Source organism: Muscardinus avellanarius, assembly GCF_963383645.1.
Source record: "Muscardinus avellanarius genome assembly, chromosome: 2".
Taxonomy (NCBI): domain Eukaryota; kingdom Metazoa; phylum Chordata; class Mammalia; order Rodentia; family Gliridae; genus Muscardinus; species Muscardinus avellanarius.
The window spans coordinates 135,562,362-135,589,930 of record NC_137787.1 but is presented as its reverse complement, the minus strand read 5'-3'; the positions used below and the strand labels follow the sequence as shown (position 1 = coordinate 135,589,930).

Sequence of the window (27,569 nt, the reverse complement as noted above, 5' to 3'; positions counted from 1 at the left end):
GATAAAACTGATTAAAATATGTCTTTTTAGCATTGATTGATAAATCATCAAAGCACAATAAAGTCTGCAATGTTCTATATTTAATATAACATCAATTTGCTTATTTATATGAGAAATAAATATTTTTGAAAAACCAGTTTAACAATATTTAGTGAAAGCAAAAGCAAAGAAAAAAATTATTCTTTTTATGCAGTATTTCATCCATTCAAATTGGAGGATATATGATACACCATAAAATATGCTTTAGTAAAAATATATGCAACCATCACAATGATGTCTAAAAACTGAATCTTTATGGGATAAATTTATATCTAGCAATTTAATTCCACATGGACTAAAGAGATAACATTGTAATCAATTTAAAATGTAATGTGAACATTATGTATTGTAAGGGCTAGGAATTTGCACATGGATAGAATTTTTTTATCGGTGCATTGTAGTCATACATCTTAATGGGACAGAAGACTTATAGAGACATACATGCACACATCACTCAATTAGCCCTTACCCAATCCTCCATTCCCTCCCCATCCCTCCTACCCATGCTTGATTTAGTGATTGACTTTGATCTAATTTTTTAAGTACATCATGTGCTTTAGAGAGTTTCCCTCTTCCCCCTCTTCATTCCCCCAGTTAGGTTGCCTTATTTGTTCCTCTATAGGATTTATAAAGCAGATATCCAGGCTATATAAATCCTATGGGCAAGCTATTAAAGCTGGCATTTGTTCTCATATGTCATTGCCCTGTTTTAACAAATTAGAGCCTGGCTTACTAAAAGAAATATTGAGAGAAATAAAAACTCAATATATTTGATTATAAGGATGAAAGTAATATTAACACTTTTTATAATAAAACTACACAAGGAAATTAAAACCTGGAAACTATTTTAAGTGAATATGATAGGCATTAAAGATTAATATACTTAAGATATCATGATTTAAAGAATAGATAAGTCCTAATCATCCCTATATTTTTAAATTTTATGAGCTAGTTTAATTTCAGCATAAAAACAAGGAAAAAGAAAATATGAAAAAGAAAAATCTTTGTTCTTCTAACCTAAAAATATAAGTTCAAAAATGTTTAGGAAACTCTTAGAAAATCTGTTGTAATTCACAACCTTGTCAAGTAAAGAAGAAAGAAAACCATGGTTATTAGTAGATGAAAAAATTGAAAAGCAAAAGTGTTTGATAAAATTTATATTTATCCTTTATAGAGTAAAATATCAAGCCCTAGCAAAATAAGAGTAGAACAGAATAGATATTTTCCTTAACTTGATTAAGAGAATCTCACAAAAACTCCACAGTTTATATAATTTTGAATAGTGAAATATTAAAAACACTCATGTTAAATCAGTAATAACATAAGACTTCTTTCCTATGCAATAATTTATTGGAGGCCCTGGTTTGAATTAATATGTAAAAATAAGAGATAAAAGACAGAAAGATATAAAAGTATATTAAAATAATTTTTCTACATGAAAATGAAACAAAATCACAGATATATTATCAAATAAGAATGTTTATGAAAATCACATTACAGGATATCTAAATAGAAATTAAAATATAATTTAGACAATAATCAAATTTGGCCTACAAATGATAAAAATTAGCATAAGCAACTTATATAATTTTATATAAATAGATGTTAACCCAAACAAATGTACATAATATATACTTATAAAAGAGACCATTTTCATCACAGTAATATAAATTTTTTTCAGGGTATATCTAACAGAACATTGTCCAAGAGTTTTAAGAGAACATCTATGAAAATTAATTGAAAACCCCTTCATTTCTAACTGAAATCTGAATACATTTTGCAGGCCATCATACCACTGAGTGTATTCCTCATTTGTTCCTTCATATCATGTTTATTCTTTCTTTTCCATCATAGTATTCTAATTCTACATACGTTCATTGATTCAATATGTTTAGTTTCAGAATGACCTGAATTCTCTGGTCTCTCCTGACCACATTCTCTGGTTATGTACATAGATAATCCTTGAATATTTCTCACTTCTCTTAATCTACTTCCTTTTTGCAAATACTATTATTAATTCCATCCTCCTTGGGCAACACAGTCTATGGCCCACCCACAATCAGTATCATTAACTATACTCCTTCCAAGGTCACACTTCCTTTCCTTGCTCTATCTAGTATCTGTATTTTAACCTTTCCTCAGGCCCTCATCCCTTGTGATGCCACTTGTTTTACTGAAATATGAGTTCATCACTGTGGCCTCTCACTTGCACACAAGTCTTTCTCACTCATTGCTATGATTTGGGTCTAGACACTGAAGGCCTGTGTGTTGAGGGTACTCTTGGAAGATGGTGGGACCTTTAAGATGCGGGGACTGGTTGGAAGCCCTAAGCCATTGGTGGTGTCGTTGGACTCTCGTCTTTCCATCCTTCCTTTTTGGTTCTTGGCCATGAAGTGAATGGGCCTCCACCACATTCTTCCATCATGATGTATCACTACAGGCCCAAGTAATAGAGCCAGTCTAATTAAACCTTTCTTCTTTTTAAGTTGATTGTCTCAGGTATTTGCTATGGTAATGGGCAAATAACACATTTTTTTTCTAACATTATCTGGTAAAAGTCCATTTCTAGTTCAGTCCAATCCCTGCCTACTCTGTTCTCTACTAAAGAAGGTTGAAGAAATGCCTATAAATATTTAAACTAGTTTCACTCTAAAAAGCATGATTATTAATTCCAAATAGATAGTAAGTGGTGCCCAGAAATCTTACTGCATTTTATAGGTCTGTAAGTTCTCCCACTTCCCTCCATGATTACTTCATTTTCCTCTTCTTCCCTGAGATAAACAAGTCTGCAGCTCTTCTCCCTTCTTCTCTCTCAGGCGATCCCCCTTGTTTTCTATTCTACTAAAAAAAAAAAAATAGAATCAATCATGAGAGAATATCCACATACCTCCACCAGTATAGCTACCGGCCTACCTTAAAACATGTCTCAGTATTCCACAAAGTCACACTCTTTTCCTCCTTCACTGTCTTTTTTTCTCAATATCCTTCACAGGACCTTCCTTGTCTCCTCAAAGTCTACATTTTTAAATGCCAGAAAATTCAAGTTTCTAGCTTTTTTTTTTTTTTTCCCTACACTCAGTGTCTCACTTGGTAAATGGCATTCAGGCACATGGCTTTAAATACTATTAGTATGCTGATGACTGTCAAGTTTAGAACTCCAGATTTCTAATGTTGTGCCAAACTGAACATAGAAAAACCAGATCCTTATCTTCATTAAGTCACAGTACCTCAAGTTGCAGCACCATCTGTGCAGCCTAAGATATTTCTCTTGATCTCTCTTTTGTGATGTGACATTTCACATGACTCTATTCAGCTGATCAACAAACTCAGTTGGCTTTGCATTCATAACATACCCAATATTGGACTATCAGTCTTTCTCGGTATTTTAGAATTCTTGCCTTGATTACTATAGTACTTGTCCATTTGTCCTTCTTCCCTTGCCTGTGCCCTTTAGTCCATTCTCTATATAACAGCCATAAAGATTCTGTTAAAATGGTCACATAGTGTCATCCCTTTGTTCAAAATGCTCCAAAGCCTTTTTATCTCACTAGAAACAAGAATCAGAGTTCTTGAAATTGATTAAATTGAGCTGGGCCTGGTGGCACATATTTATAATCTTAGCTACACAGGTTAAAATAGGAATGCCTCAAGTCTGAGGCCAGCCTCAGCAATTTAGAAAGAACCTATCTCAAAATAAAAATATAAAATATATGGTGAGGGACTGGTGGTATAGTTCAGTGGTAAGGCACTTGCCTAGAATGCATGAGGCTCTGTGTTCAATCAGTAACACACACACACACACACACACACACACACACACACACAATGTACACACAAGATGAAATTGCATCTGATGGCCCATACTGCTTCTTTTTCAATTAAACTATTATTGGTGCACTGTAATCACCCATCATAGTGAGACTCATAGTGCTACATTCATATAGGCACACAACAACACTTGGCCTGTTTCCTTCCCCAAACCCCTCTTCTTTCCCTTCCTTCCTCCATTCTAAAATCCTTTTTCACCATGCTATTGGTATCTCTTCTCATTTTTCTGAAGTTCTCTTCTTTCCTATTTTGTCTCTAGCTTTCGCATAGGAGAGAAAAGATGCGGTACTTTAGTTTATCCTTAATTTCATCTTCTGCCACTCACGCACTGTACTCTTATCAAATTTTCCCAAACCATAATCGTCCTCATGTCTCAGGATCATGGCACTTGCTGTACCCTCTTCAGAGGAATGCCCAGCCCTTAGAAGTAAGCTTGGCTGAATTCTTCACATTCTCCAATCTCCCATTCAAACTTCCTTGTACAATGTTGATACCTCCTACCTCCTAGCTAGAACAGCGATATGTCCTCGTCTCTGGCACTCTTTGTTTCTTCTGCCTTCATGGCATTTTTCCATCTGGCGTTTCTTATTTGACATCCATTCATTCACTTGTGGGCTCATGTCATGTGTCTTTCTCTCCTTTCCCTCTAGCATTTAAGTGGAATGAAAGTACGAATTTTGTCTGCTGTATAGATTGCTATCCTTCCAAAACTTTGAAGAATGACTGACATAAAATGGGGACTCCACAGTTGTTGAGAGGTTATAAACAGACAATAATTAACAAAGGGAACAGCTAATGTCATGCAGGGAATATATGCACGAAGAATGAGAACACTGGGCTTAAGTTTTATCTTTGGAAACAAACAGTGTTCAAGAGATAAATAGGAGAAAGAACCCCAGTGACACTGAGAAAGAGCTTCCAGAGAACATGAGTGATCATGCTTATAATGATCAGAGTAGATTGTGCCTTATCAATTATCAGGTACAAACATGTTTATATCTAACTTGCTTTTAGCATTAAAAGAATATTAAAAGTAAACATTAGAATCATTTCCCCTTTACAGATGAGAAAATTAAAGTTGGATTGTGTGTGAGGGGGTTAAGGGGCACCTAGATAACATTCCCAAAGCTATAAGTAATTAATGGGACAGCTAATACCTATGCCTACACACTACTTCTAGAAGAAATAGTCATAGAATTAAAGGACCAGTGAATTTCAAAAGGATAACAGTGATAAATATGGTTAAATGAAATGAAAACTAAATTTTTAGATATAATTAGTGTATAATTCATAATTTATAGGGAATTAAATTTAAAAAACCTATTTCCCATATTTTTAAAAAATACATATTGTATTTAGTTGTAATTTAACTCTCCTTTAATGTAATTAATATGTTCATATATGTATGCATATATAATTTAATATATATGTGTATATAATGTAATATATATATAATAGTTTTAAGTTAAAATGAAGTTTGTGAACTAAATAACCTGGAAGTTGGTGATAATAATTTTCATATTACTTAAGTGAATCAGCCTCATTGAAGCTAGTGATGACTTAACATTGCTATGTCAGCTGTTTCCTTAGAAGTTGAACACATTTCTCTAGTTATTTAAGATACAACTAATATTTTATAATTATTATTTAGGATATATCTATAGCAGTTCAAATAAAGAATCAGATGCTATTTCAGGAGATGCACTGCTTAAATTTTCAGTAGCAAAAAGCATATATTCTAAACCCTGACATCTACACTTAAGAAACTGGCCTGGCAGGAAGTTATTGTTCTACCTTTAAGATGAATCAAGCACTATAATTGGGACTGTGTTTATGTGAGAAGAAACAAATGCATCTGGAACCACTGAAAAAGCCAGTTTTCTTCTTTAAAAAAAAAAAAAAAAGAAACAATCCCAGGACTGTCATCACACTAGTTCCTCCCTGTTATTTAGAGATTTATCGAGTACAGTACACTTTCACATTTAATCTTTACCACAGCCCTGTGGGAATTCACTAGGCCAAGTTTTTGCTCTGTGTTTCTCCAGTTTTTATTTCATAATGAGAAATATCTGAAATAAATGTGTACTTTTGAAAACAGGAAAAAACGCAGAGAAGTTAATGGGCTCTGTGGTTTGTGCACAGCTCAAAATGGCGGAGGCAGGATGTGAAGCCTGGCTTCTTACTCGTGAAGCCTGAACTATTCTCAGGATATCCCAGCTGCCTCACCTAGAAGGCAAAGGATGTTGACTCTGGAGTGCAGCTGTGTTGATTTCTGAGTGCCATGCACAAGATATTTCAATCCTCAGAGGTCTATCATTCTCATTTATGTAAAGGACATAAAATTTATCTCCAAAATTGATTTTGAAAACTAACTAAACAGTGGCACAACAAACTCCTAGCATAAGGCATAGCCCATGGAGAGCGTGTCATACCTGTTAGCGGCTGCTTATGTCATTATGATCAGACTCCACTATATTTGCATCTACAGCATCAAGTAGTTAAAATGATTTTGTCATATCCTTGCTCCTGTGGCTCAAATATGCCTCATATTTGTGAGTAAATCTGTCGCCCAGGTTATCATAGAGTTAATCAGTGTGCCTCATGCACTTTTTCAAATTAATCCTATATCTCTTTGCCGGTACATTTTTTTTTTTTTTTTGGTACTAGGGATTAAATCCAAGGGGGTTCTATCTGAGCTACACCCCTACCTCTTTTAATTTTTTTTTAAACAGAGTGTTGTTAAATTGCTGAAGCTGGCTTTGAACCTATGATCCTCCTATCTCAGCCTCCCAAGTACTGACATTATAAGCATGTGCCACCATGCTTGTCTTCTTTGCTGATATTTTTAATTCAATGTAGACTTTAAGTAGGCTTATATTAAAAAATAGAGCAGGTGCAATTGAAAATGAATGTTAGTTTGTCTTATGCAAAATAAAACTTACCCTTGATATTAAGAAAAATGTCCATTGATAGTAGGGTATTAGTATTTATAGTGCATGCACCACCATCCAAAGTTTGGGTAAAGTTAAAGGAATTTTATAAGAAGAACCCTTAATGGAGACAAGGAAATCAAGAATTGTGTAGTATGCACTTGCTTTCCTCATTATTATCACAAACTTCTTTTCTGAAAATGTATATTTCTTCTTTTAGATAAATAACAATGCCTTTTCTTTCTACTGCCTCCATTAAAGGCGGAGAAGGCAGCTTATGATACTTCAAGTTTACAAAAGAGACATCATGGAAAATGTAATATTTGAACTGTTTTCTGAGTGTTTGGTATAATTGAATAAATGGGAAGAAAAAAAGGTACAAAACAAAGAGAAAACCGTGAATGGAAAGTTTGGTGCTGAAATAATCTGGGCATAGAATTCAAATTGGAATGTGGTACAAAGTAATTTTTTTTCTTTTGGTGGTACTGGGGTTTCTGGAAGCCCTTCTACCTCCGGGCTACACTCCCTGACCTATTTTATACTTTTTATTTGGAAACAGGGTCTCTTAAACCAGCGCGGCTGACTTCGAACCTGCGTGATCCTCCTGTCTCCGCCTCCCAATCAGTGGGGATTACAAGCGTGCGCCACCACGCCCAGCTAGACTTGTCCTGATTTTGCAATGGTCTTTGCTCATCAAATAAGTAGTTAAACATACTAGGAAGCTGGGATTGTTTGTGCATGCCTGTAATACCAGTACTTTAGAATCTGAAACAAGAGTTTTGCGGGTTTGCAATTTAGCCTCAGCAATTTAATGAGCCCTCTGCAACTTAGTGACACCCTGTTTCAAAGTAAAAAAATATAAAATAGAACTGGACATATATATCAGAGGTACGCAAGCATGCATGTGCATGCAAAGATATCATGAAAATACCAAGTGGTATTTAATATAGATTCTCAACTAGTGTTTAAATAATCATAAATATTTAAATGGGCGGGCATGGTGGTGCATGCTCATAATCCCGGCGCTTGGGAGGCTGAGACAGGAGAATCACACAGGTTCGAAGCCAGCCCCAGCTACTTAGTGAGGCTCTCAGCAACTTAGTGCGACCCTGTTTCCAAATAAAATATAAAATAGATCTGGGAGTATAGCTCAGAGGTAGAAAGCTTCTGAGTTCCACCCATAGTACCACCAAAAAAAAAAAAAAAAAAAAAAAGAAAGAAAGAAAGAAAGAAAGAAAGAAAGAAAAAATTTAAATGATGTCCAAATTTCTATCATGACAAATACTGATAAAATATGAAGTCCTCTTTTGGTATCCATGCAAGATTAGTTCCAGTTCCCCTGGGGGTAAGAAATCAGCAGATGCTGGAGTCTCTTATGGAAAAGAACATGGTATTAGCATATTAATTATGCATATCCTCCTATATAGTCTAAATTATTTCTAAGTTACTGATAATACCTAATACAATGTAAATGCTATGCAAATAAACATATTGTATTATAGAAGGAACAAGGACAAGAAAAAGGTCTGAATCTGTTTGATACAGATGCAAATGTTTTGTTTTTTTTTTTTTTCAAATGGTTTTTCTATAGTTGATTAAATCTATGGATGCAGACTCCAGGGATAAATAGGAAACAACTGTGCAAGGAATATTCTTAAGGTTCCTGCCTTTGTGCAGCAAGGGCTCCCACTGTAAAACCATAGGTTTTAGGATTCATATAAATATCAGATACTCTCCAAAAGATTGTAATAGTTTACATATCTAACTTTCAGTGAATAAGGGCGCCTGGCCCACAACTCTTCAAATATGGCATTATGATGAACAAAAATATTGCCTTTCTTTACTGTTTTAATTTTCTTTTACTTGACTATTAAAGAGAAAAATCATTGTTTTTTGCTTCTGAATCTTTAATTTTCTTCTTTTGTGAGATATCTGTTTATAATTGCCTATTTATCCATTGGGTTGCTCATAGTTTTTTTTAGGTTTACAGGTCTATTTGTGTAATGTAAACATTAAGTGTTTTTCATATGTTGTAAATGTATTTTGCTAAAGTTTATTAATTTATCTTTGAGTTTATATATGGTATCTTTGGCCATTTTACTCAAGAATTATATAATAAAATATGTAGTTTTCCATTCTGTGTTTCCAAACTTGATTTAAGAATCCATCCTAACACTGGAGTATACAACTTTTCCTTATTCTTTTCTTAACTCATGTTGTTTATCTATTTAAATATTTACTTAATCTCCAATTTATTTCATTAAGTACAATAGAAGGCTACTTTTGATTTTTTGGATAGAAAATCATCTCAATGCATTTAGTAAATGAATTGCTTTTCCACTTTTCAAATAAGAAAGTCCCATATGTAATCAGAACTAATAACACTGATAAAATTCTGTTCAAGTAGTTCACATGGCTTGCTCTATTCTTGGCTTATATTGTTACTTTCATGATATTAGCCAATCTTGAATAATTTATCTATACTAATATAATAATTGCATTAAATTCTAAATATAAAATGAAAATATTCTAATAGAATTGTATTAAATAGACTAATTTTAAGAAAACTGCCATAATTGTAATATTAACTTTCCTAGCACATAATATCATAATATCTTCCCATATTTGGATGTTATTCAATACCAATGATTAGGTTTTAGTTTTCTTCTAATTTATTTCATTTACTTTTAATTTATTCATAACTATTACATACTTTTTCACTGTTAATAATACCTGTTTTTAAATTGTGCATATAATAGTTTCATTTGTAACTTATATTACTAATATAAAAATATGAATATTTGTGCAGATGTGTTGTACTAAGCCTTATTAATTACTCTCTTTCAGTTATCTTGAAATATACAATATAACATTGTCAGCTATAGTCACATTACTTTGCAATGGAACACTAAACTTATTGTTCCTAACTGTAGCTTGGTACCTGCTGACTAATCTCATCTCATCCCCCCTTTTGCCGCCACCCTCTCCAGTCTGATAGTCTATGTTCTACTTGGTACCTGTATAAAATCTACTAGTATGGAGTCCACAAATAAGTGAGATCATGGGGTATTTGTCCTTCTGTGCCTGACTTATTTTAATTAACATAATGTCTTCCAGTTTAATCTATATTGCAGCAAAAAGTATTTAAACTTTTTATAGTTGATGTTTCTTAATATTTTTACTGATTTTTTTATTTTCTAATCCTGTTGCCCTAAGTAGAAACTCAAATCATGATGAATAAATAATGTGTAGCGAGACCTGTAGAATACTGGAAGAGAAATGGAGGAGGAAGAGAAGGAAGGAAAAAGAGGGATTGTGGAAGGAAACACTTCGAATAATACTCTGACAGTGAAGACATGATTACTACATGCATGGAGAGGGAGGAGGGGATGAGGTGTGGAAGAAAACAAACCAAGTGCTGTGCATGTGCCTGTGTTTGTATAACACTAAACCTCACTAAAGAGTATAATTTCAATCCACCAATAAAATTTTTTAAAAAACATATGATATAGGAAAATCTAAGAATAAACATTTTAGTCTTATTCATAATTTTAGTAAAAATTATTTTTATTCTTTATTTTGAATTTTTACTCTTGGGAAATAATTCATATTACATTTAGGAGCAGCCATCAATTTTATCAAACACCATTTCATTGGTGTTTATACAGTATTGTCACATTAAAATATATGTTGTAAAGAATTATAATTTAAAATATCATAATAATGAAAGGAATGTATATTTCTGAAATAAACCCTGCCTTTACACGGTTTTGTTCTTTTCCCTCTTAGATTTAACATGCTAACAATTATTTTTGTGGTTAGATTTTTTCTTTTGATCACATTTACTTAGAAGAGGATTTTTTCTTTGTATCTAGTTTCAATTATTTACTTGTTCGTTGAAAATACTAAAGAACTACATCAAAGTAAGTGAACAATGATTATATAATATAAAACCATAATTCAGTAATATTTATTATTACACTATGAGTAGGCCAGTTGTCTCTAATTGAAAGACAGAGACCCACATATTCACTCAATTATTGAAAAGCTATGTTGTGCCTACGAGATTCGCTGAAATAAAAATGCATTGTTTCTTTTTCTTCAGCCTTAAATCCTACTCAATTCCTAGGCTTCAGTGAAATAGTTTCAAATTAAATTTCAAGCTATGGTTTCTTCTGCTTCAAATATCCTTACTTATCACTTATATTCCTAGACCCCAGGCAAAATATAAATAATCATTTGAGTTAACTCTGAATATTGCAAGATTTATGCCTCAATATTTTCTCCCTTTCTCACACTTATCTGGAGGTGATTCACAAAATAACTGCTTATATTCCTTCTGGAATATTTGCTTCTATAGAACATGTGAGAGAAAAAGGGTCATAGGAGAAAGTCTAGACGAAAAGGAAGGAGAAACCATAGATGAGCAAATAAGATGACCTAAGTGAGAGGGATGAGAGGGGGAGAGGGGGAAATTCCCTAATGAGCATGATGCACATCCATAAACATATAAAAGTCAATCACTAAGCCAAACATGAGACAGAGGGAGGGGCAGGGAGTGGGGTGGGAATTGGGGAGGGCTAAATGAGTGATGTGTGCATATATGCCTCTACCATCTTGTACTCTATTAAGATGTATGCCTACAATGCAACAATAAAAAATTTAAAAAATAAAAAAGAACATAAGAGATATGTACTTTCTGAAATCAAGCATAGCCACAAATATATATGTTTTAATGTTAGTAGGAGAATGACTGAAAGTATCATGCTCAAGTCTCATTCTTTTACTGACAATTGCCTAGAGACATAATTATGCTATCTTGCAGATTTTAATGAGGGTAAGATAAAAATGTTTGATGTCAGTTGCATTATTCTATATTGATACTTATTCTATATTTTGGGAGACTTAAATAATTTTATTTTCAGCCAAGCATAGTGGCACATGCTTGTCATTCCAATACTTGGGAAGCTGACATAGGAGGATCTGGGTTACTCCTATGTCAGCCTCAGCTACTTAGTGAGACCCTCTGCAACTTAGTGAGATTCTGTTTCAAAATAAAGAATAAAAAATCAGGCTGGGAGCCGGGCATGTTGGTTCATGCTTGTAATCCCAGCATTCAGGAGGCTGAGACCAGAGGATCGCGGTTTGAGGACAGCTTCAGCTACTTAGTGAGGCCCTCCACAACTTAGTAAGACCCTGTTTCAAAATAAAGAATAAAAAATAGGGCAGGGGGTGTAGCTCGGAGGTCGAATGCCCCTGGGTTCCATTACCAGACCCACACACACAAACACACACACACAAAAAAAATCAAGCTGGGGGTATATCTCAAAAGTTGAATGACCCTGGGTTCAATCTCCAGCACCACAAAAATACAAAATAGATTATTTTTATATCTTGAAAGTTTGGGGTTTTGCCAACACATATATAATTGCATGTCTTCATTATTTTTATTATTTTTAAAATATTTTTATCAGTGCATTGTAATTTTAAATTATAGTGAGATTCAAAGTGCACACAGGTCTTGATGTAGTGTCTTTCAGAACTCACCATGCCACCCACCCCTCCCCGGACATATTACTGAGATTGGTGGTGACACCTTCATATATGGACATAGAATTATTTGAAATGTTTCCTTCATCAGTTCTTAATTATCCTCTCTTCTCTCCCCTCCCCTGTCCGCTTCCACTACTACACGGTCTCTCTTTTCTATTATCTGGAGTCCCTTTTGTTTCTTATTTTCTCGCTAACTTTCACATATGAGAGGGAACACTAGACCCTTGACTTTCTGAGACTGATTGCCAATGACATAATTTTGTTCTTTTTTATGGCAAAATATAATTCTATTGTGTGATATACCAAATTTTCATTATGCATTTATCTGTTGATGAGTACCTCATTGTTTTAAACAAAGACCTAGTGAACCTTCTACTTACCCATTATTTCTTAGTTTCCTTGCTTTCCATGCCTCGTTTTTGTCTTTTGTCTATTTGTTTTTATTCTTCCTTAAATTTATTTTATTTACATAGTATTCTGAGTCTTTCCGTGGATGAAGTAAATGTGTAGTGGCACTTTATATTCTAGTACACTTGTAATCATTGAACATTCTATCTTTCAGTAAAGAAAAATTTATTTTTAAAATGCAAACAAAGTGCTTTATTTTCTTTCTAGAGAGTCTAATTTTCTAGTTACCTCTCCTGAAAAACAAGAATCGAGTTAGTGCTTTCTAGCTTAAAATCTCATTTGAATCATCTAATTCCAGTCTAATTAGAATTGAAGACCTTCTTAAGTTAGAAATATAATAGAAATCAAACATACCTATGAACTAGAAAAAGAAAGACTACGTATTTATTTTATTCATTTCTCAATGAAGTATATAATTCTTTTTAGTTAGAATATAGACCAAAACTTCAATTTTGATGGTGGTGCTGTGTCTTAGTCGATGGTAAAATCCTAAGACTTTACCTGTTATGTCACTGTCATAGCATATATATTACATATTTGTTTACTGCTCATTACTTCAAAATTAGTCTAATTACCTTCCAGTTTATCTTTTTATTGACTACATTAATAAGTAAGCATATGTTACTACCTCATGTATGTATTTTTAAATACATCTTAAATATATTTAAATATTTTCCTATATAATAGTCTGCACTTTGTTTAGAAATAATATTCTTTCTTAATTACAGTCCATCGCTGCCTCAAGTTTTCAAAAGAGCACATACCACACAAATATTTAAGAACCCTGGAGTCAAGCCATATGTATGTAGTGGTGGCCAGTTCCCTTTAATCTGCTTTTCATAATTATTTTCTGGATCAGGGTTTTACCAGATGTCAGATCAGGCTCTTAGTGCATTTAAAGTTGCAACCACTCAGAATTATCAGAAGACAGAAGAACCTTTGCACTTATAAACCAATTGTGAACATAATGTTGAATCCTTAACCCTATGTTGATACCAGTATTTTTTTTCTGAATAAGAAATTTTGCATGTTGTTTAGTCTTTTGAGGCAGATATTTTGGCCTTAAATAATAGTTTGGGTTGCTTAAATAGGATTGTCACCTAATTTATTCATTCATTCATCCATTCATCTATTGGTTTATTCATTCATAGACACTTGATTTTGTTTAAGCAGTTCAAGTATATTTGTGTTCAATCTCCAGGAACAAAATACACACACACACACACACACACACACACACACACACACACACGCGGGGGGGGGAGGAAGGAGGGAAAGAGAGAAAGAGATTAGGATATGGATTTGCCTCATACCTTGAATGCATCAAACAATATTATGCAAATAATGTTTTGATCAATAAACCTATTTTTTTATTTTTTCTGTGGTGCTAGGGATGGAACCCAGAGGCTTTCTATCTTTGGGCTACACTCCCAGACCTATTTTCTATTTTATTTACAAACAAGGTCTCACTCAGTTGCTGAGAGCCTCACTAAGTAGCTGAGGTTGGCTTCGAACTTGCACAATCCTCCTGTCTCAACCTCCCAAATATTGGGATTACAAGGGTGAGCCTCCACGCCCAGCTAATAAACCTATTTTAATATATATCAAATGTAAGGAAATACCCCTTAAATTGGATGAAGGTATTTTGGGGTGAATTTTTCTTCTAAAATTTCATACTTCAGTTTTACTAGTTCAAACATGAAATTCTAGTGGCAAATAGACATTACCATATTTAATTAAATATCATAGTTTATTTAAAAATATGCCAAGTGAGATTAGTCAGTCACAAAAAATAAGAAATCGGATGTTTTCCCTAATATGTGAAAGCTAAGGAGAAATGGATCATAGGAGGAACTCTATGGGAGGGGGGAAGAAGGAAATTCTCTAAAGCACACAATGTACTTAAACTTAATGACGTCAAGCATTAAAGCCAAGCAAGGGAAGGAGAGATGGGGAGAAAATGGGGTGGGAATTGGGTAGGGGCTAAATGGGCGATGTGTACATATATGTCCATACAAGCTTTTTACCACAATATTATGTATGAATACAATACACCAATTAAAAATGAAAAATATATGCTTTAGATTGGTATTGAGTTACTTCTAGTTAAATCATTTGGACAAATTCTGAGACTGGCAATCAACTCATGGATTCCTCGTGTATGTCAATAATTTGTAGTGCTATGTGATAGTACAATGATACAGTTAGTGGTGTAACTAATGCCTGGTAAGACTGAGAAATAGATGTTGGATAAATATTCATAAAGTACAGAAAGAATAAAAGAGGCAGAGGAACCTTACATTTATATAATATAAAAGCAAACATTTATTAGCTATTAGAACCTCTTTTAATTTTATCTTATTAGTGGGAAAATATGTAACTCAATAACTTGAATTTTTAAATGGATGGAGCATATTGTTTATTAGTAATGTAAGTATACATGTGCATGCATGTGTTTGCCTGAGGGTATCATTTTTAGATCTATAGATTTCATTGGGGTAAAGTAAGTCAAGCATATTGTTATTTTCATCTACAGAGTCTTGCTGATTATAAACGCATCTGTCCTTCACTATGTCAAATGGAAAATTTAAAAACTCAGAAAATGTGCTTTTATCAAAACCATTTTGAGATTAATAGCTACTGAGTATCTACAATGGACTATGCATTTTACATGTTATAAAATATGTTCTCCATCTGTCATAGTAAGACCACAAAAGGAAAAATTACATATTGAAGATCAAAGAAAAGTAACTGAGACAGAGACTAGACAATTTTGAAAATAAGCATGAGAAAAGGGCAGAAAGCTCATTTTCTGTGTTTTCTAAATGGCTCTGAAATTAAATATCTAAAATTATAAAAATTTCCTTACATTTCTGGGTACTTAATGAAGAGCAAAGCTGATAATCCACCTATGGATGTGTTAGTTGCAGCTACTGAATGAGCAGGAATCTCTGAGTTAGAGCATTTCTCTGCCCTCCCTGACCTCAGTATTGCCCTTCTTCCAGGCCAGGAAATAGTTTGAGATGGCAATCTAACCTTCCCTAGGACATCAGCAAAAAGTACCTCTTCAATATACTGTTTTTTTTTTTATAAGTGTATAAGAGTGTTTCATGTTCATAAAAATGATTTTTTAAAACATAAGGAGATAGAAATGCTAATTACCCTGACTTTATTATTACAAATTGTATATAGGTATGTAATTATCATGCTATACCCCATAAATTTTTTTCTGTAGTGCTAAGATTGAGCCCAGGATACTGTTCATGCTAAGCAAACACTCTATTACTGAGCTACCTTCCCACTCCCATTAACCCATAAATTTTTGTAATTAAAACAATAATAATTAATAAAACCATTAATTTTATATATACTTTTATTGGTGCATTGTATTCTCACACTATAAAACAAATGATGTTTCTTTTTAAAATCTATTATTCTAACAACTGAAAGAAAAGAGAGAGAAGGGCCATTGGCCTTAATTACATATGTAACTTTTGTGAAAGTTACATATGTAACTTTCCTCCTCCTCCTCCCCCCTCCTCCTCCTCTTCTTCCTCCTCCTCTTCCTCCTCCTCCTCCTACCCCCTCCCTCCTCCTCCTCCTCCTCCTCCTCCTCCTCCCTCCCCCCCTCCTCCTGTCCTTGTGAAAGGACACATTAAATCTAAGAAGTTGCTGATGTGACATTAGAAGCTCCAGCTTCTAATACAGTATCTTTAAACTTTGGGATTCATCTTTCTCTCCTAGGAAAAATGGGTATTATGGAAACTGAAATTCGAATCCAGAGAAATGCCAGGGTATTTGGGCTAAACATCTCTTCTCCTCTAACAAGTTTATTTTTCAGTACTGGAGATTGAACCTACGGGCATTCTACCCCCAGATCTATTTTTTTAATTATTTTTATTTTAAAATAGGGTCTCACTAAATTTCCTGAGAGCCTCACTAATTAACTGAGGCTGGCTAGGATCCCACCATCTTCCTGTCTCAGCAACCCAAGTACTGGGATTAAAAGCTTGTGCTACCACACCCAGCCTTCTCCTTCTCCTTCTCCTCCTCCCCTTCCCCCCCCCTCCTTCCCCTCCCCCCTCCTCCTCCCTTCCTCTTTCTCCTCCTCCTCCTCCTTTTCCTTCTTCTTTTCCTCTGGTACTAGGGATGCTTTACCTCTGAGCCACACTCCTATTCCATTCAGAATATAATGGTTACCAGCCTTCTTCACCCATCTTAAACCATTCTAATTTGAACTCCAAAATATGCTAGAGTAACATTAACATTTAAAAATTACCTCATTATAAGCCAGGCATGGAAGCACACGCTTGTAATCACCGCGCTTGGGAGGCTGAGACAGGAGGATCTAGCAGGTTCAAAGCCAGCCTCAGCTGGCTTAAGAGATCATGTTTCCAAATAAAAATTATAAAAAGGTCTGGGAGTGTAGCCCAGAGGTAGAATGCCCATGGATTCCATCCCCAGTACCCCCAAAAAATAAAAAATTACCCTATTATATGTTAATATTTGTATTTTGCTATATGTATGCTATGCTTTTGATCATAAGTATAAAATGTATAATAAAGGTAAGGTATTATAATGTTTTCTAAAATAAATAATTCATGGGTCTATAGTAATATTAAATAATAAAAGGGAGAAAAGGCATAATTTTGTAATTGTCTTAGCCCATTTTGTGCTTTTTGTGTTGTCTAATGCCTGAGGTTGGATAAGTATAAAAAAGGTTTATTTGTCTCACAGTTCTGGGGAAGAGAAGTTTAACATCGTAATTGTGTTAACTGCTCTAGCAGTCCTCACACTTTAGCAATTCATGATGGAGAAGTGAAAGGGAAACAGCCCCATGCAGAAAGGGCGCAGGTATGAGTGAGGTGGGTGGGAGGCAAGCAGACTCACTTGCTTTATAACACCTACTCTCCTGTACCAATCCAGCCCTGCGAGACATGACTCATCCCCAGGAGACCTAGCCCAATCTTAACAAAACTACCCCAGCCTCTTGAGAAAGACATTAATTCATTTATGAATGCAGTACTTTTGTTACTGAATTGCCTCCCACTGGGCCCAATTCCTGAAGGTACCACCACTTCTCCAGACACCCTGGGGTCCAAGGCTCCAGCCCATGAACCTTTGGGGAGAACAAAACAGATCCAAATCATAACAGTAATAAATGTCAACGTGATGACAGAATAAGAAAACCATGACTTTTCAAACACCATGTAATAATTGGTGTGAACATGCAGGCAGCACTCAATAATAGGCAATGTTTTTATATTTTTTTTAATATTGTTATTATTGTTTAATGGAATGTAGAGGAACCCAAACTGCCTCTGGGACCTGGGTGAACACTCTTGTTTGCCTGGTCAAGTGCATCAGGGTCCCAGCAGAATCTTGTGTGGACCAGAGGAAACATAAACAGCTCCCAATGTCCAGTGATCTGTAACCAGCTGGGTTTCAGGTAATGAGTGGTATAGACAATATATAATGTTGAATTTAAAGCATAATTTTAGGAAAGAGAAGGCTCCAAATTATGACCAGTTAATTATTCTTATATTGGTAGACCTATATCATAGTTCTATTCAGAAATGTTTTACAAAGTAAGAGTTTTTTATAAAAATAAATAGAAATATTCAATTCTTAAAAATTCCAATTCACAATGATTTGTTGAGGATTAAAACTCACAAGCAGAACATTTTTCTTGGTGTATTCTCACATATTTTAATCAATTATGTATTATGTTATCTGTCTAAAACTATGACACCGACATTTTTCTGAGAGATGTTTTTTCTAATAGCTGCCTATTTTTATAAGGTTTTCTGCAATATTCTGCAAAAATGTATGTCATGTTTAATAATCTTAAAATTGTTGACAGCTTTATAAAAGATACAAATGTAGAATAAAATTGTATTAAATCTGGAAAATTCCATAAAATTACATCTGCCATTCATTTAATATACATCTGTCATAGGAACTTATTTACATATATTATTTTGTTTTTCCTACATGTTTAACATAAGCCATAATTAATTGAAGATTATCTCTTATTAAGTTTTGATTAATAAAATTTCCTCTTTGTAATAATTTTAATTAGATTTCAAATTATTTCATCTTTAAAATGAAAAATATTTACTTTAGAAATAAATTGGCCAGGTGTGATAGCACACGCTTATAATCCCAGTACTTGGGAGGCTGACACAGGAGAGTCTGGGTTTGTGGCAAACTTCAGCTACTTAGTGAGGCCCTTTGCAACTCAGTGAGACCCTGTTTCAAAATAAAAAAATAAATAAACAATCAGGCTGAGGTTGTAGCTCGAAGGTAGAATGCCCCTGGGTTCAATCACCAACACCACAAAATGAAATAAACTATTTATTAAAAAGACTTAAAATATAAAATTCTCTCTCATCAGGCAGTTTAGTTTCTCTAGTATTTATAAACGTTTTTTAAAATAGTCTTGGGTACTATTTTCACTGTCAAATGATTGTGCATATCTTAAGCTCTTTAATAGGTCATTTCATCTCTTCAGTCTTTATTTAGTATTTCTTAAGAAAAACAGTGAATATTCTAAACAGCTAGCCAAAAGCATATGTTTTAAATGTCTAATTGTAAAAGATATACCTCTTCTTTATGATAGTGGAAGGAGTTGTCCTTACATATGTCATGTTCTTGACATGCGTGTCTTCTTGTTATTTCTTTTGTGCTTTCCTTCATATTCTACCAGCAGCATGTTTTATTTTATTAGTTATTTATCTTAATTAAATAGTTTGTTTATTTATTTATTTATTTATTTATTTATTTATTTATGTATTGCAGTACTAGAGATGGAACCCAGGGACATTCTACCTCTGAGCTACACCCCCAGCCCTATGTTTTTTTTATTCTTATTTTTTGAAACAGGGTCTCACTGAGTTGCAAAGGGCCTCATTAAGTAGCTGAGGCTGTCCATGACCCATGGTTTTCCTGGCTCAGCCTCCTGAATACTGGAATTACAAGCATGTGCCACCATGCCTAGCTCACCAGCAGCATGTTTTAATGAAACCAGTGTCTTTGTTTATTATTTTTGCCATGCTTATTTAACTTGTCTTTATGTAGCATTTATCTTCAGAGATGCTTCCATGACTGTCAGCAAGAATAAATATTAAACAAAAATGGTAAAACAACAAAGTATGGTGCAACAGTCAGAGACTTGGATGTCAGACAGATGTATGTGGGTTAAAATCACAAGTCTTCCACTTAAATCCTGATGGGATGCTATCTATAAAATGTTAATAAGAAAATGCAAAGGTTTATGTACCTGATAAATTCTTGCTAAATCGTGGCTTTTATTATTTTTATCATTTCTGTCCCTAGAGTACAGCCCAAAGGCAATCACGCATAAACTTATTGGTGACCCGACTCAATGGGAATTCACACTAGTAACCAGATTCAATGATTGTTTATTTCTAAAACAATCATGTTAGAAATGGAGCATGTCTTGTCACCTGAAAAATATGCTGGAAATAGATACTGGAAAATATTCTAGAAAGAAATAACTACAAAAAGAAAGCATGAGGCTAGCCCATTTATACTGCCACATTTAATCACTAAGCTGAATGTTAGGGAAGCAGAATATAAAACTCAGAATTAAAGCAATTTATTAATTATTTTTAGTGTATTTCTTGTTTTCTTTTTTAAGGAAATCAACATCTCTGGGATTGTTTATTAGAATATAAGCCAGAAGCAAGAACACTTATCAAGCAAAAGGTTTTTATAGGTACCAATTTTAAGATTCCTTAAAAGTCACAATTCAGATTACAGAAAGACTAATGTATCATAATAGTCAAAGGTGATTTTTTTTCTCTAATACTTTCTTGCATTTTGAGTGAAAAAGACATATCTCTCTTGCAAACACCTGGGAAAAGATTTATGAACCTTGCTCAACATTGCTATGGTAAGCTGTTTGAAATTCTCAAGATCCAAAAAGTGAATAAATATTCATCATTTTTTCTTTGTTCTTTTGTTCAGGTGCCTCCCATCCTCCTTGATAAGCAGTTCTCTGAATTTACTCCGGACATTACACCAATCATTTTGGCAGCCCATACGAATAATTATGAGATAATAAAACTTTTGGTCCAGAAAGGTGTTTCAGTGCCCCGACCGCATGAAGTCCGCTGCAACTGTGTTGAATGTGTGTCCAGCTCCGACGTGGACAGCCTCCGCCACTCTCGGTCCAGACTCAACATTTATAAGGCCTTGGCCAGTCCCTCTCTCATTGCACTGTCAAGCGAAGATCCTTTTCTCACAGCCTTTCAGTTAAGTTGGGAGCTTCAGGAACTAAGCAAGGTGGAAAATGAATTCAAATCCGAGTATGAGGAGCTGTCCCGACAGTGTAAACAATTTGCAAAGGACCTCTTGGATCAGACAAGAAGTTCCAGAGAACTGGAAATCATTCTGAATTACCGAGATGACAATAGCCTGCTCGAAGAGCAAAGTGGAAATGATCTTGCAAGACTAAAACTGGCCATTAAGTACCGTCAAAAAGAGGTGAGTGTGGCCACACTGGGACCATCAAAATGCCTTAGAATCTAATCACGGCTACTCATAGAATTACTTTTGATTTTACATTACTTTTTATTCATCTTTGAGTGAATGACACTTATTGTTTGCCAGATTAATAATTATCTTCACATCAAGGGGGATAATAAGTTGTTTAATATTTGTGGAATAGTTTTTGGCCTCTATGTTAAAATATACATGCTTATTGTAATATATTGAAAAAGTAATGGATTTTAAAATCTTCAGACAGAGAGGTCTAGCTCTGCCATTTATAAGTCATGCAAATTTATAGGATCCCACAGATATTTCTTTGTGTTTTCTCATCTACTTAATGGACTTAATATTTATAATATTTAATATGAGTGTATATAAACATGAGATATTTTCTTCACAGGTTCATTGGAAGTGTAAAATGTGTGGATGTGTGTGAGAGCTCTTAGCAAAATATAAGGTATTATATTAATAATATATTATTTAGAATTATTAAACAAGAAAAGCCTTTAACCCAGCAGCAAAAACTATTGAAACTTCTTACATATCTTGCTTAGTTTCTTAGCTTGTAAAAAAAAAAAAGTAGTTTAAAAAAGTCAATTATAGGGAAATAATACTTTTTCCACGAAATTTCCACAAATTTGAGTATTTAACAAAGAAACCAAAGACCAGGCATATCACCCAGCACTGTTTTGTGTTTTCATCATAATTTGTTTTCAAGTATGTTCTCAAAAGATTGTTGATTCCTATCTCCATAATGCATTGGTTCTCTATTTATTCTTTTTTTTTAATTTTTGGTATTGGGGATGAAACCTAGAAGCATTCTACCTCCGAGCTACACTCCCAGCCCTATTTTTTTATTCTTTATTTTGAAACAGGGTCCTACTGAGTTGCAAAGAGCCTCACTAAGTAGTTGAGACTATCTTCTTAAATGACAGTAATTATCTGTCCAAGAACAACATTTCTAAACTCAAATGAGAGAGAGAGAGAGAGAGAGAGAGAGAGAGAGAGAGAGAGAGAGAGAGAGAGAGAGAGAGAGGAGAGAGAGAAACTTCTGAATTTAAAAACATACTCAGTTTAAATTTGGCCTTGATTTTTGTCATATTGTCCTGACTTCTTCGTCTATTGCTACTTGCTAATTACCTCAGGCTCAACATAACTAAATTTGCATCCTTGCATTTCTTCTGTAGTTTTTTGACTAGTTGAACTAAGTTATAATGGGAATTTGAAAGTAGTTGACATGATTTTTTCCTAAACAATGAAGGAAACAGTTTCTTTTGTGTATCTCTGACTCTAAAATCACATATACTAGCCATGCATGGCAGTACACATTTATAATTCCATACTTGGAAGACTGAGACATGAGGATCACAGGTTTAATGACAGTCTCAGCAATGTAGCAAGACTCTTAGAGCCTATTCCATAAATAAAAAAATAAAAGGGCTAGGGGTATACCTCAGAGGTAGGATGACATAAATTCAAACTTTGTACCCCACATAAATAAATAAATAATTTATTTATTTATAAATAAAATTTATTTATTTATAAATAAATAAATAAAATCACATATACTATAGTTTATGTTGATGTCAAGAGTATTAACTCATTTTCTTAGGTTCTTATATTTATGGCTAAAGAACCTAATATATTAAAGGAACTGGAATGACTTTCATATGTGACTAAAACAGGGATCTCTTCTCTTCTAAGGTTCTTGTCCAGTGTACTTTAGCAAATGAAGTCCAAGGATTAATCAAGGGTATAAAAAACATGAAAGCTTATTTTAAGTCAGGGAAAGATAGAAGGCAAAACAGCTCCCCTCTTAATGTGAGGGGGTCCCTGAAAGAGACTAACCACAAAGCTCTTGGGAGGTGAGATTTTAGACCTTACTGAGTTTCCCCATTTGCTCTGCTATGATTGGTCAGAACTGAGTCTTGGGGAAAAAATGTCTTTTGCCCAATTCAATCTTTCCTTTTAATTGTCATCTTGTAGGCTGGTAAGCACTGATCTCCTGGCACCCACTGGTATCTTACCTCCCTACTCACCTCACAGAAGATACAGGAGGCCTTCTTTCAGTTCCCAGGTCCTCTGCCCTGCCTCATATCCACCCTCTGATGAAGTGACCCTAACTGCTGTTAGAGAGATGGTGCTATGACCACCCTAACTGCTTCTGGTAGGGGATGCTACCAGAGTACTGCAGCCAGGGTCTGCCAGGTGGATGATCTAGAACACTGTGGAAGAAGGAATTCTTCAAATGAGGTGTTGTTCTCACAACTATCGGTAATTGGAGGGCCAAAGGACCTGGTTATCCTGGTTCAAAGTCATTCATGGTGGCTCAGTGAGAAACTACATGAAAAACTGACGTATTAGTATATTATGCAATAACCCAGATATCTTACCATAATGTTTTTTTCACAACCCTTTATCTCTGGGTACCTAACTTTTAGCATTTTAAATTGGAGTTCTGGTAACCAACCCATTTGTCATAGACCATGATTCATTGTTTATAACATTGAGAGACGTTCTTATAGCACAAAATCTGAAAAAAAAAAGTCAAGTATGTTGTGTTTAACTTACTTTAAACATGATTTTTGTCTATAGGATTTTGAAAAGAACTAACAGATTCTCCAGAAGTTTACAGAAATAGGAATCTCCCTTTTAGTGTTTGGTGGTTCTGGACTATAAAAGTTCAAGAGCTCCAGGCGTGGTGGCACATGCTTGTAATCCCCATGCTTGGGAGGTGGAGACAGGAGGAACACGCAGGTTTGAAGCCAGTCTTGCTGGCTTAAGAGACCCTGTTTACAAATAAAAAAATATAAAAATAGGTCTGGCAGTGTAGCCCAGAAGTAGAAGAGTTCCATCCCCAGTACCATCAAAATAAATAAATAAATAAATAAATAAATAAATAAATAAATAAATAATAAAGCTCAAGAGCAATACGTTTAACTTCATAGCATCTTAGAAGGACTTAACTGGAAGAAGATTTTGAGCGTTGGTGTTACATTTTATCTTCTCTGTGAGTATAAAGGTAGAAGCACCATTATGAAAGTACAGATCCTTTTTGTTACCGATATAATAGCACATTGTCTATGGTTATACTGTTCTTCTGGATGTTCAAGACCAAGTAGGTTGCCCTATATTGTGAAAACATGCTTTTCTAACATTATTTTGCTGATAAAGTCAGTTAAAGCTCCTTGGGGTTATTCTTAGGGACTTGGCGAGGCTTTACCTCTAATAGCTGTGCCATCTACCAGGACAGATCATGGTCTTAGTGACCATCTATCTTCCCTCAAAGCATAGGAATTATTTCCCTCTTTGATGATGCTCTTTTTTTGCAGGATATGTGCTGGTAGCTCCGTTTCTGAGGCCTTCATGATCCTCTTGCTTGAGAGTCAGATGACTTACCAGAATTGCAGGGCCATCTAATGAGGTCTTAAAATTCTCTGGGTCCTATTTGCCCTAGGAGGGCAAAGAAAAAAATATTGGATATTCTTCCTTAGATTTTTATTTCTTGATTATTCTCTAACTGACCAGAAGGTCAGTTTCATCAGTCTTTTTAAGCTGTCTTACAGGTTGACTATCATCTCAAAACACTGATTTTTGTACTTTTATTAACCATTAGCAAAAAGTTATACAGTTTTATAAGGAAAATACAAAACAGAATTAAAAGGAACAACAGATACAATTTGTATCTTTGCATAAAGAAGATGGTCATAATGAAATTATGAACACACAAGTATAAAAACAGTATATTTTAATAATATTTTAATAATAGGTTTATTACTATATGTATACATGTTTGTATATTAACATATATTTATATAGAAAGTATATTTTAATGATAGGGTTATCATTATTCCCAGTTTTATTGAGATACTATTAGCTTAGTAAAGAGTTTTCTTAAGTTTGTATTTTAGAAATTCTGTACATTTTCAGAACACAAATACATAAAATGATATTGTTTAAGATACGGAAAGTACAGACAGCAGGAAAAAGGAAATTATCTTAATAAAATGTAAAATACTGCTTTCTAGCCTTGTTTTTGTAAAATTTTATCAAAAGCAGATCAATATCTAAAAAAGCCTAATTATTTTAAATACAGAATTAATTTAACAGGACTTTGAAGAATCTTTACATAACTTTTTTCTTTTGAGCTCTGGTAGTTTGGCAAATTTTTATCTGTTAGTGTGGCCAGAAGGGTTACATTCGATACCTTTGCTTCCATAACTGAATTTTAACAGGAACTTCAGATCCTTTACATTCTTCCAGCAAAACAGATCCAGGTGCAAGATAGTGTTATTTATGTATCCCTCTGGTGGCCATCCTTTCTGTCTTTTAATCTATATTACCAAATTCAGGCACAGAAAAAGACTAGGCATTTTTCTTTAGTGTCTGGGGAATCAATGGATCTCCAATTCCGTGAGATATAATCTAAGAAGGTGCTAGTGACCTTGGAAGATGGGGAGTTTCCCATATGAAAACAGAGGAGAAACAGAAGTGTTCTTTTAACTTTTCTCACTGTCTAATTGCCCTGAAGCATGCTCTTTGGGCCCTGAACCTGATTCCCAACTGTGTATGACCATGGGTGGTACAAATTTATTGGATTTACCCATGTTTACTAGCAAGACATAAAGCTGGCACCTATTTTGCGTGTGTGTGTGTGTGTGTGTGTTTGTGTGTGTGTGTGTGTGTTGCTAGGGATTGAACCTGGGGGTATTCTACCTCTGAGCTGCAATCTCTTCAGCCCAACTTTATTTTATATTTTGAAATAGAGTTTTGCTAAGTTGCTTAGAGCATCACTAAGTTGCTGAGGTTAGCCATAAACAATCCTTCTATCTCAGCCTCCCAAGTATGGAGATTACAGACATGCACCACCATGCCCTGCAAGTAATATATTTTAAAAGCTAAGTTTTTAGCCAGGCATGTAGCACATGCTTGCAATCTCAGCATTTGGGAGGATGAGACCGGAGGATCATGGTTCATGGATAGGCTCAGCTACTTACTGAAGACCTCTGCAACTTAATGAGACCCTGCTTCACAAGAAAGAATAAAAATTAGGGGCAGGGGTTGTAGCTTGGAGGTCGAATGCCCCTGGGTTCCATCCCCAGACCCACAAAAAAAATTAATACGTTTTTTAAAAAATCATATTTGCATTTTCTCTTTTCATCTCCTTTCAATAGAGAAAAAATAAAACAGTATTCTTATAGTTATTCTGGAATTTCTTTCATTCAGTATCAAGTAGCCTATTTCCCTTGAGCTGACCATCTTCCCCAAACAAAATATATTATATGGCTATAAAAAGAATAGGAATAAGAGTTTACTCCCATGATATCCTTTTAAACTATAAGTTGCATTTCATAAAGTATATTTCTAGACTATTCAGGAAGTACTGATTTCAATATATTTAATTTAGAGCATCCCTGGAATCCCAGTACTTGTGAGGCTGCAACCAGAGGATCCCAGGTGCTCAGCCCTCCTCAGCAACTTAGCAAGGCCCTAGGAAACTTAGTGAGAACATGTTTCAAAGTAAAATAAATAAATAAATAAATAAATAAATAAATAAATAGGGCTTGGATGTGGTAGCTCAGTGTTAAAATGCCCCTGAGTTCCATCCCCTGAAACATAGACAAAAAGAAATTATTTGATTTAAAATTTTCTAGTAAGATCACGTGTCTTAAATAAACTCTAAAGTAGCTCAAAAGTCTTGCCTTTTACCTTTATCTGTACATGTTTTATTGAAAATAAATGGTATACATTTAAACTGTACTTGGTGCCCTCTTCCCCATTCCATTTTCCCTTCCCCAATCCCATACAAACAATGCCCAGGGTAACCATGCAATATTCATACTTTGACACATGTTCAGAAGTAGCCCCTCATTAATCAAGTTCAGCCTTCTTCCTCTCCTTTTTTTCCATTCAAACTTTGCTGAGATTTACCTTCCATTATCTGGAGTCCCTTTGGTATCCACAATGCTCCTTAGTTTGGGCATATTAGAGGAAACATATGTCCCTTCTCTTTCTGTGCTTGGCTGATCTCACTTAACATAATGCTCTCCAGGACTTTCCATCTTCTTGAAAATGACACGAATTTGTTCTTTTTATATCTGAATAAAATTCCATTGTGTGTATTTACCATAACTTTGCAATTGATTCATCTGTTGTTGGGGACCTGGGTTGGTACCATATTTTGGCTATTACGAATTGTGCTGCTATGAACATAGGTATGCATATGTTGCTGTAGTTATCTGATATCAACCCTTTGGATAAATACCCAGGAGTGGTAGAGCTGGATCATGCAGT

At 34.4% G+C, this 27,569-nt stretch overlaps 1 protein-coding gene across 6 annotated transcripts in view; it reads left to right on the top strand.

The window, feature by feature from the left end:
• Positions 1–27,569, top strand: part of TRPC4 (transient receptor potential cation channel subfamily C member 4) — a gene marked incomplete at both ends in the record, with an annotated part of 155,934 nt that overhangs the window by 19,505 nt on the left and 108,860 nt on the right. For 5 of the 6 annotated variants that reach the window (XM_080719987.1, XM_080719986.1, XM_080719985.1 and 2 more), the window contains one exon: positions 20,751–21,269. The exons of the other annotated variant lie outside the window; for it this stretch is intronic. In XM_080719987.1, coding sequence (XP_080576113.1) covers positions 20,751–21,269 — 519 coding nt within the window. The remainder of the gene's footprint in view (positions 1–20,750; positions 21,270–27,569) is intronic. 6 annotated transcript variants of the gene reach the window in all.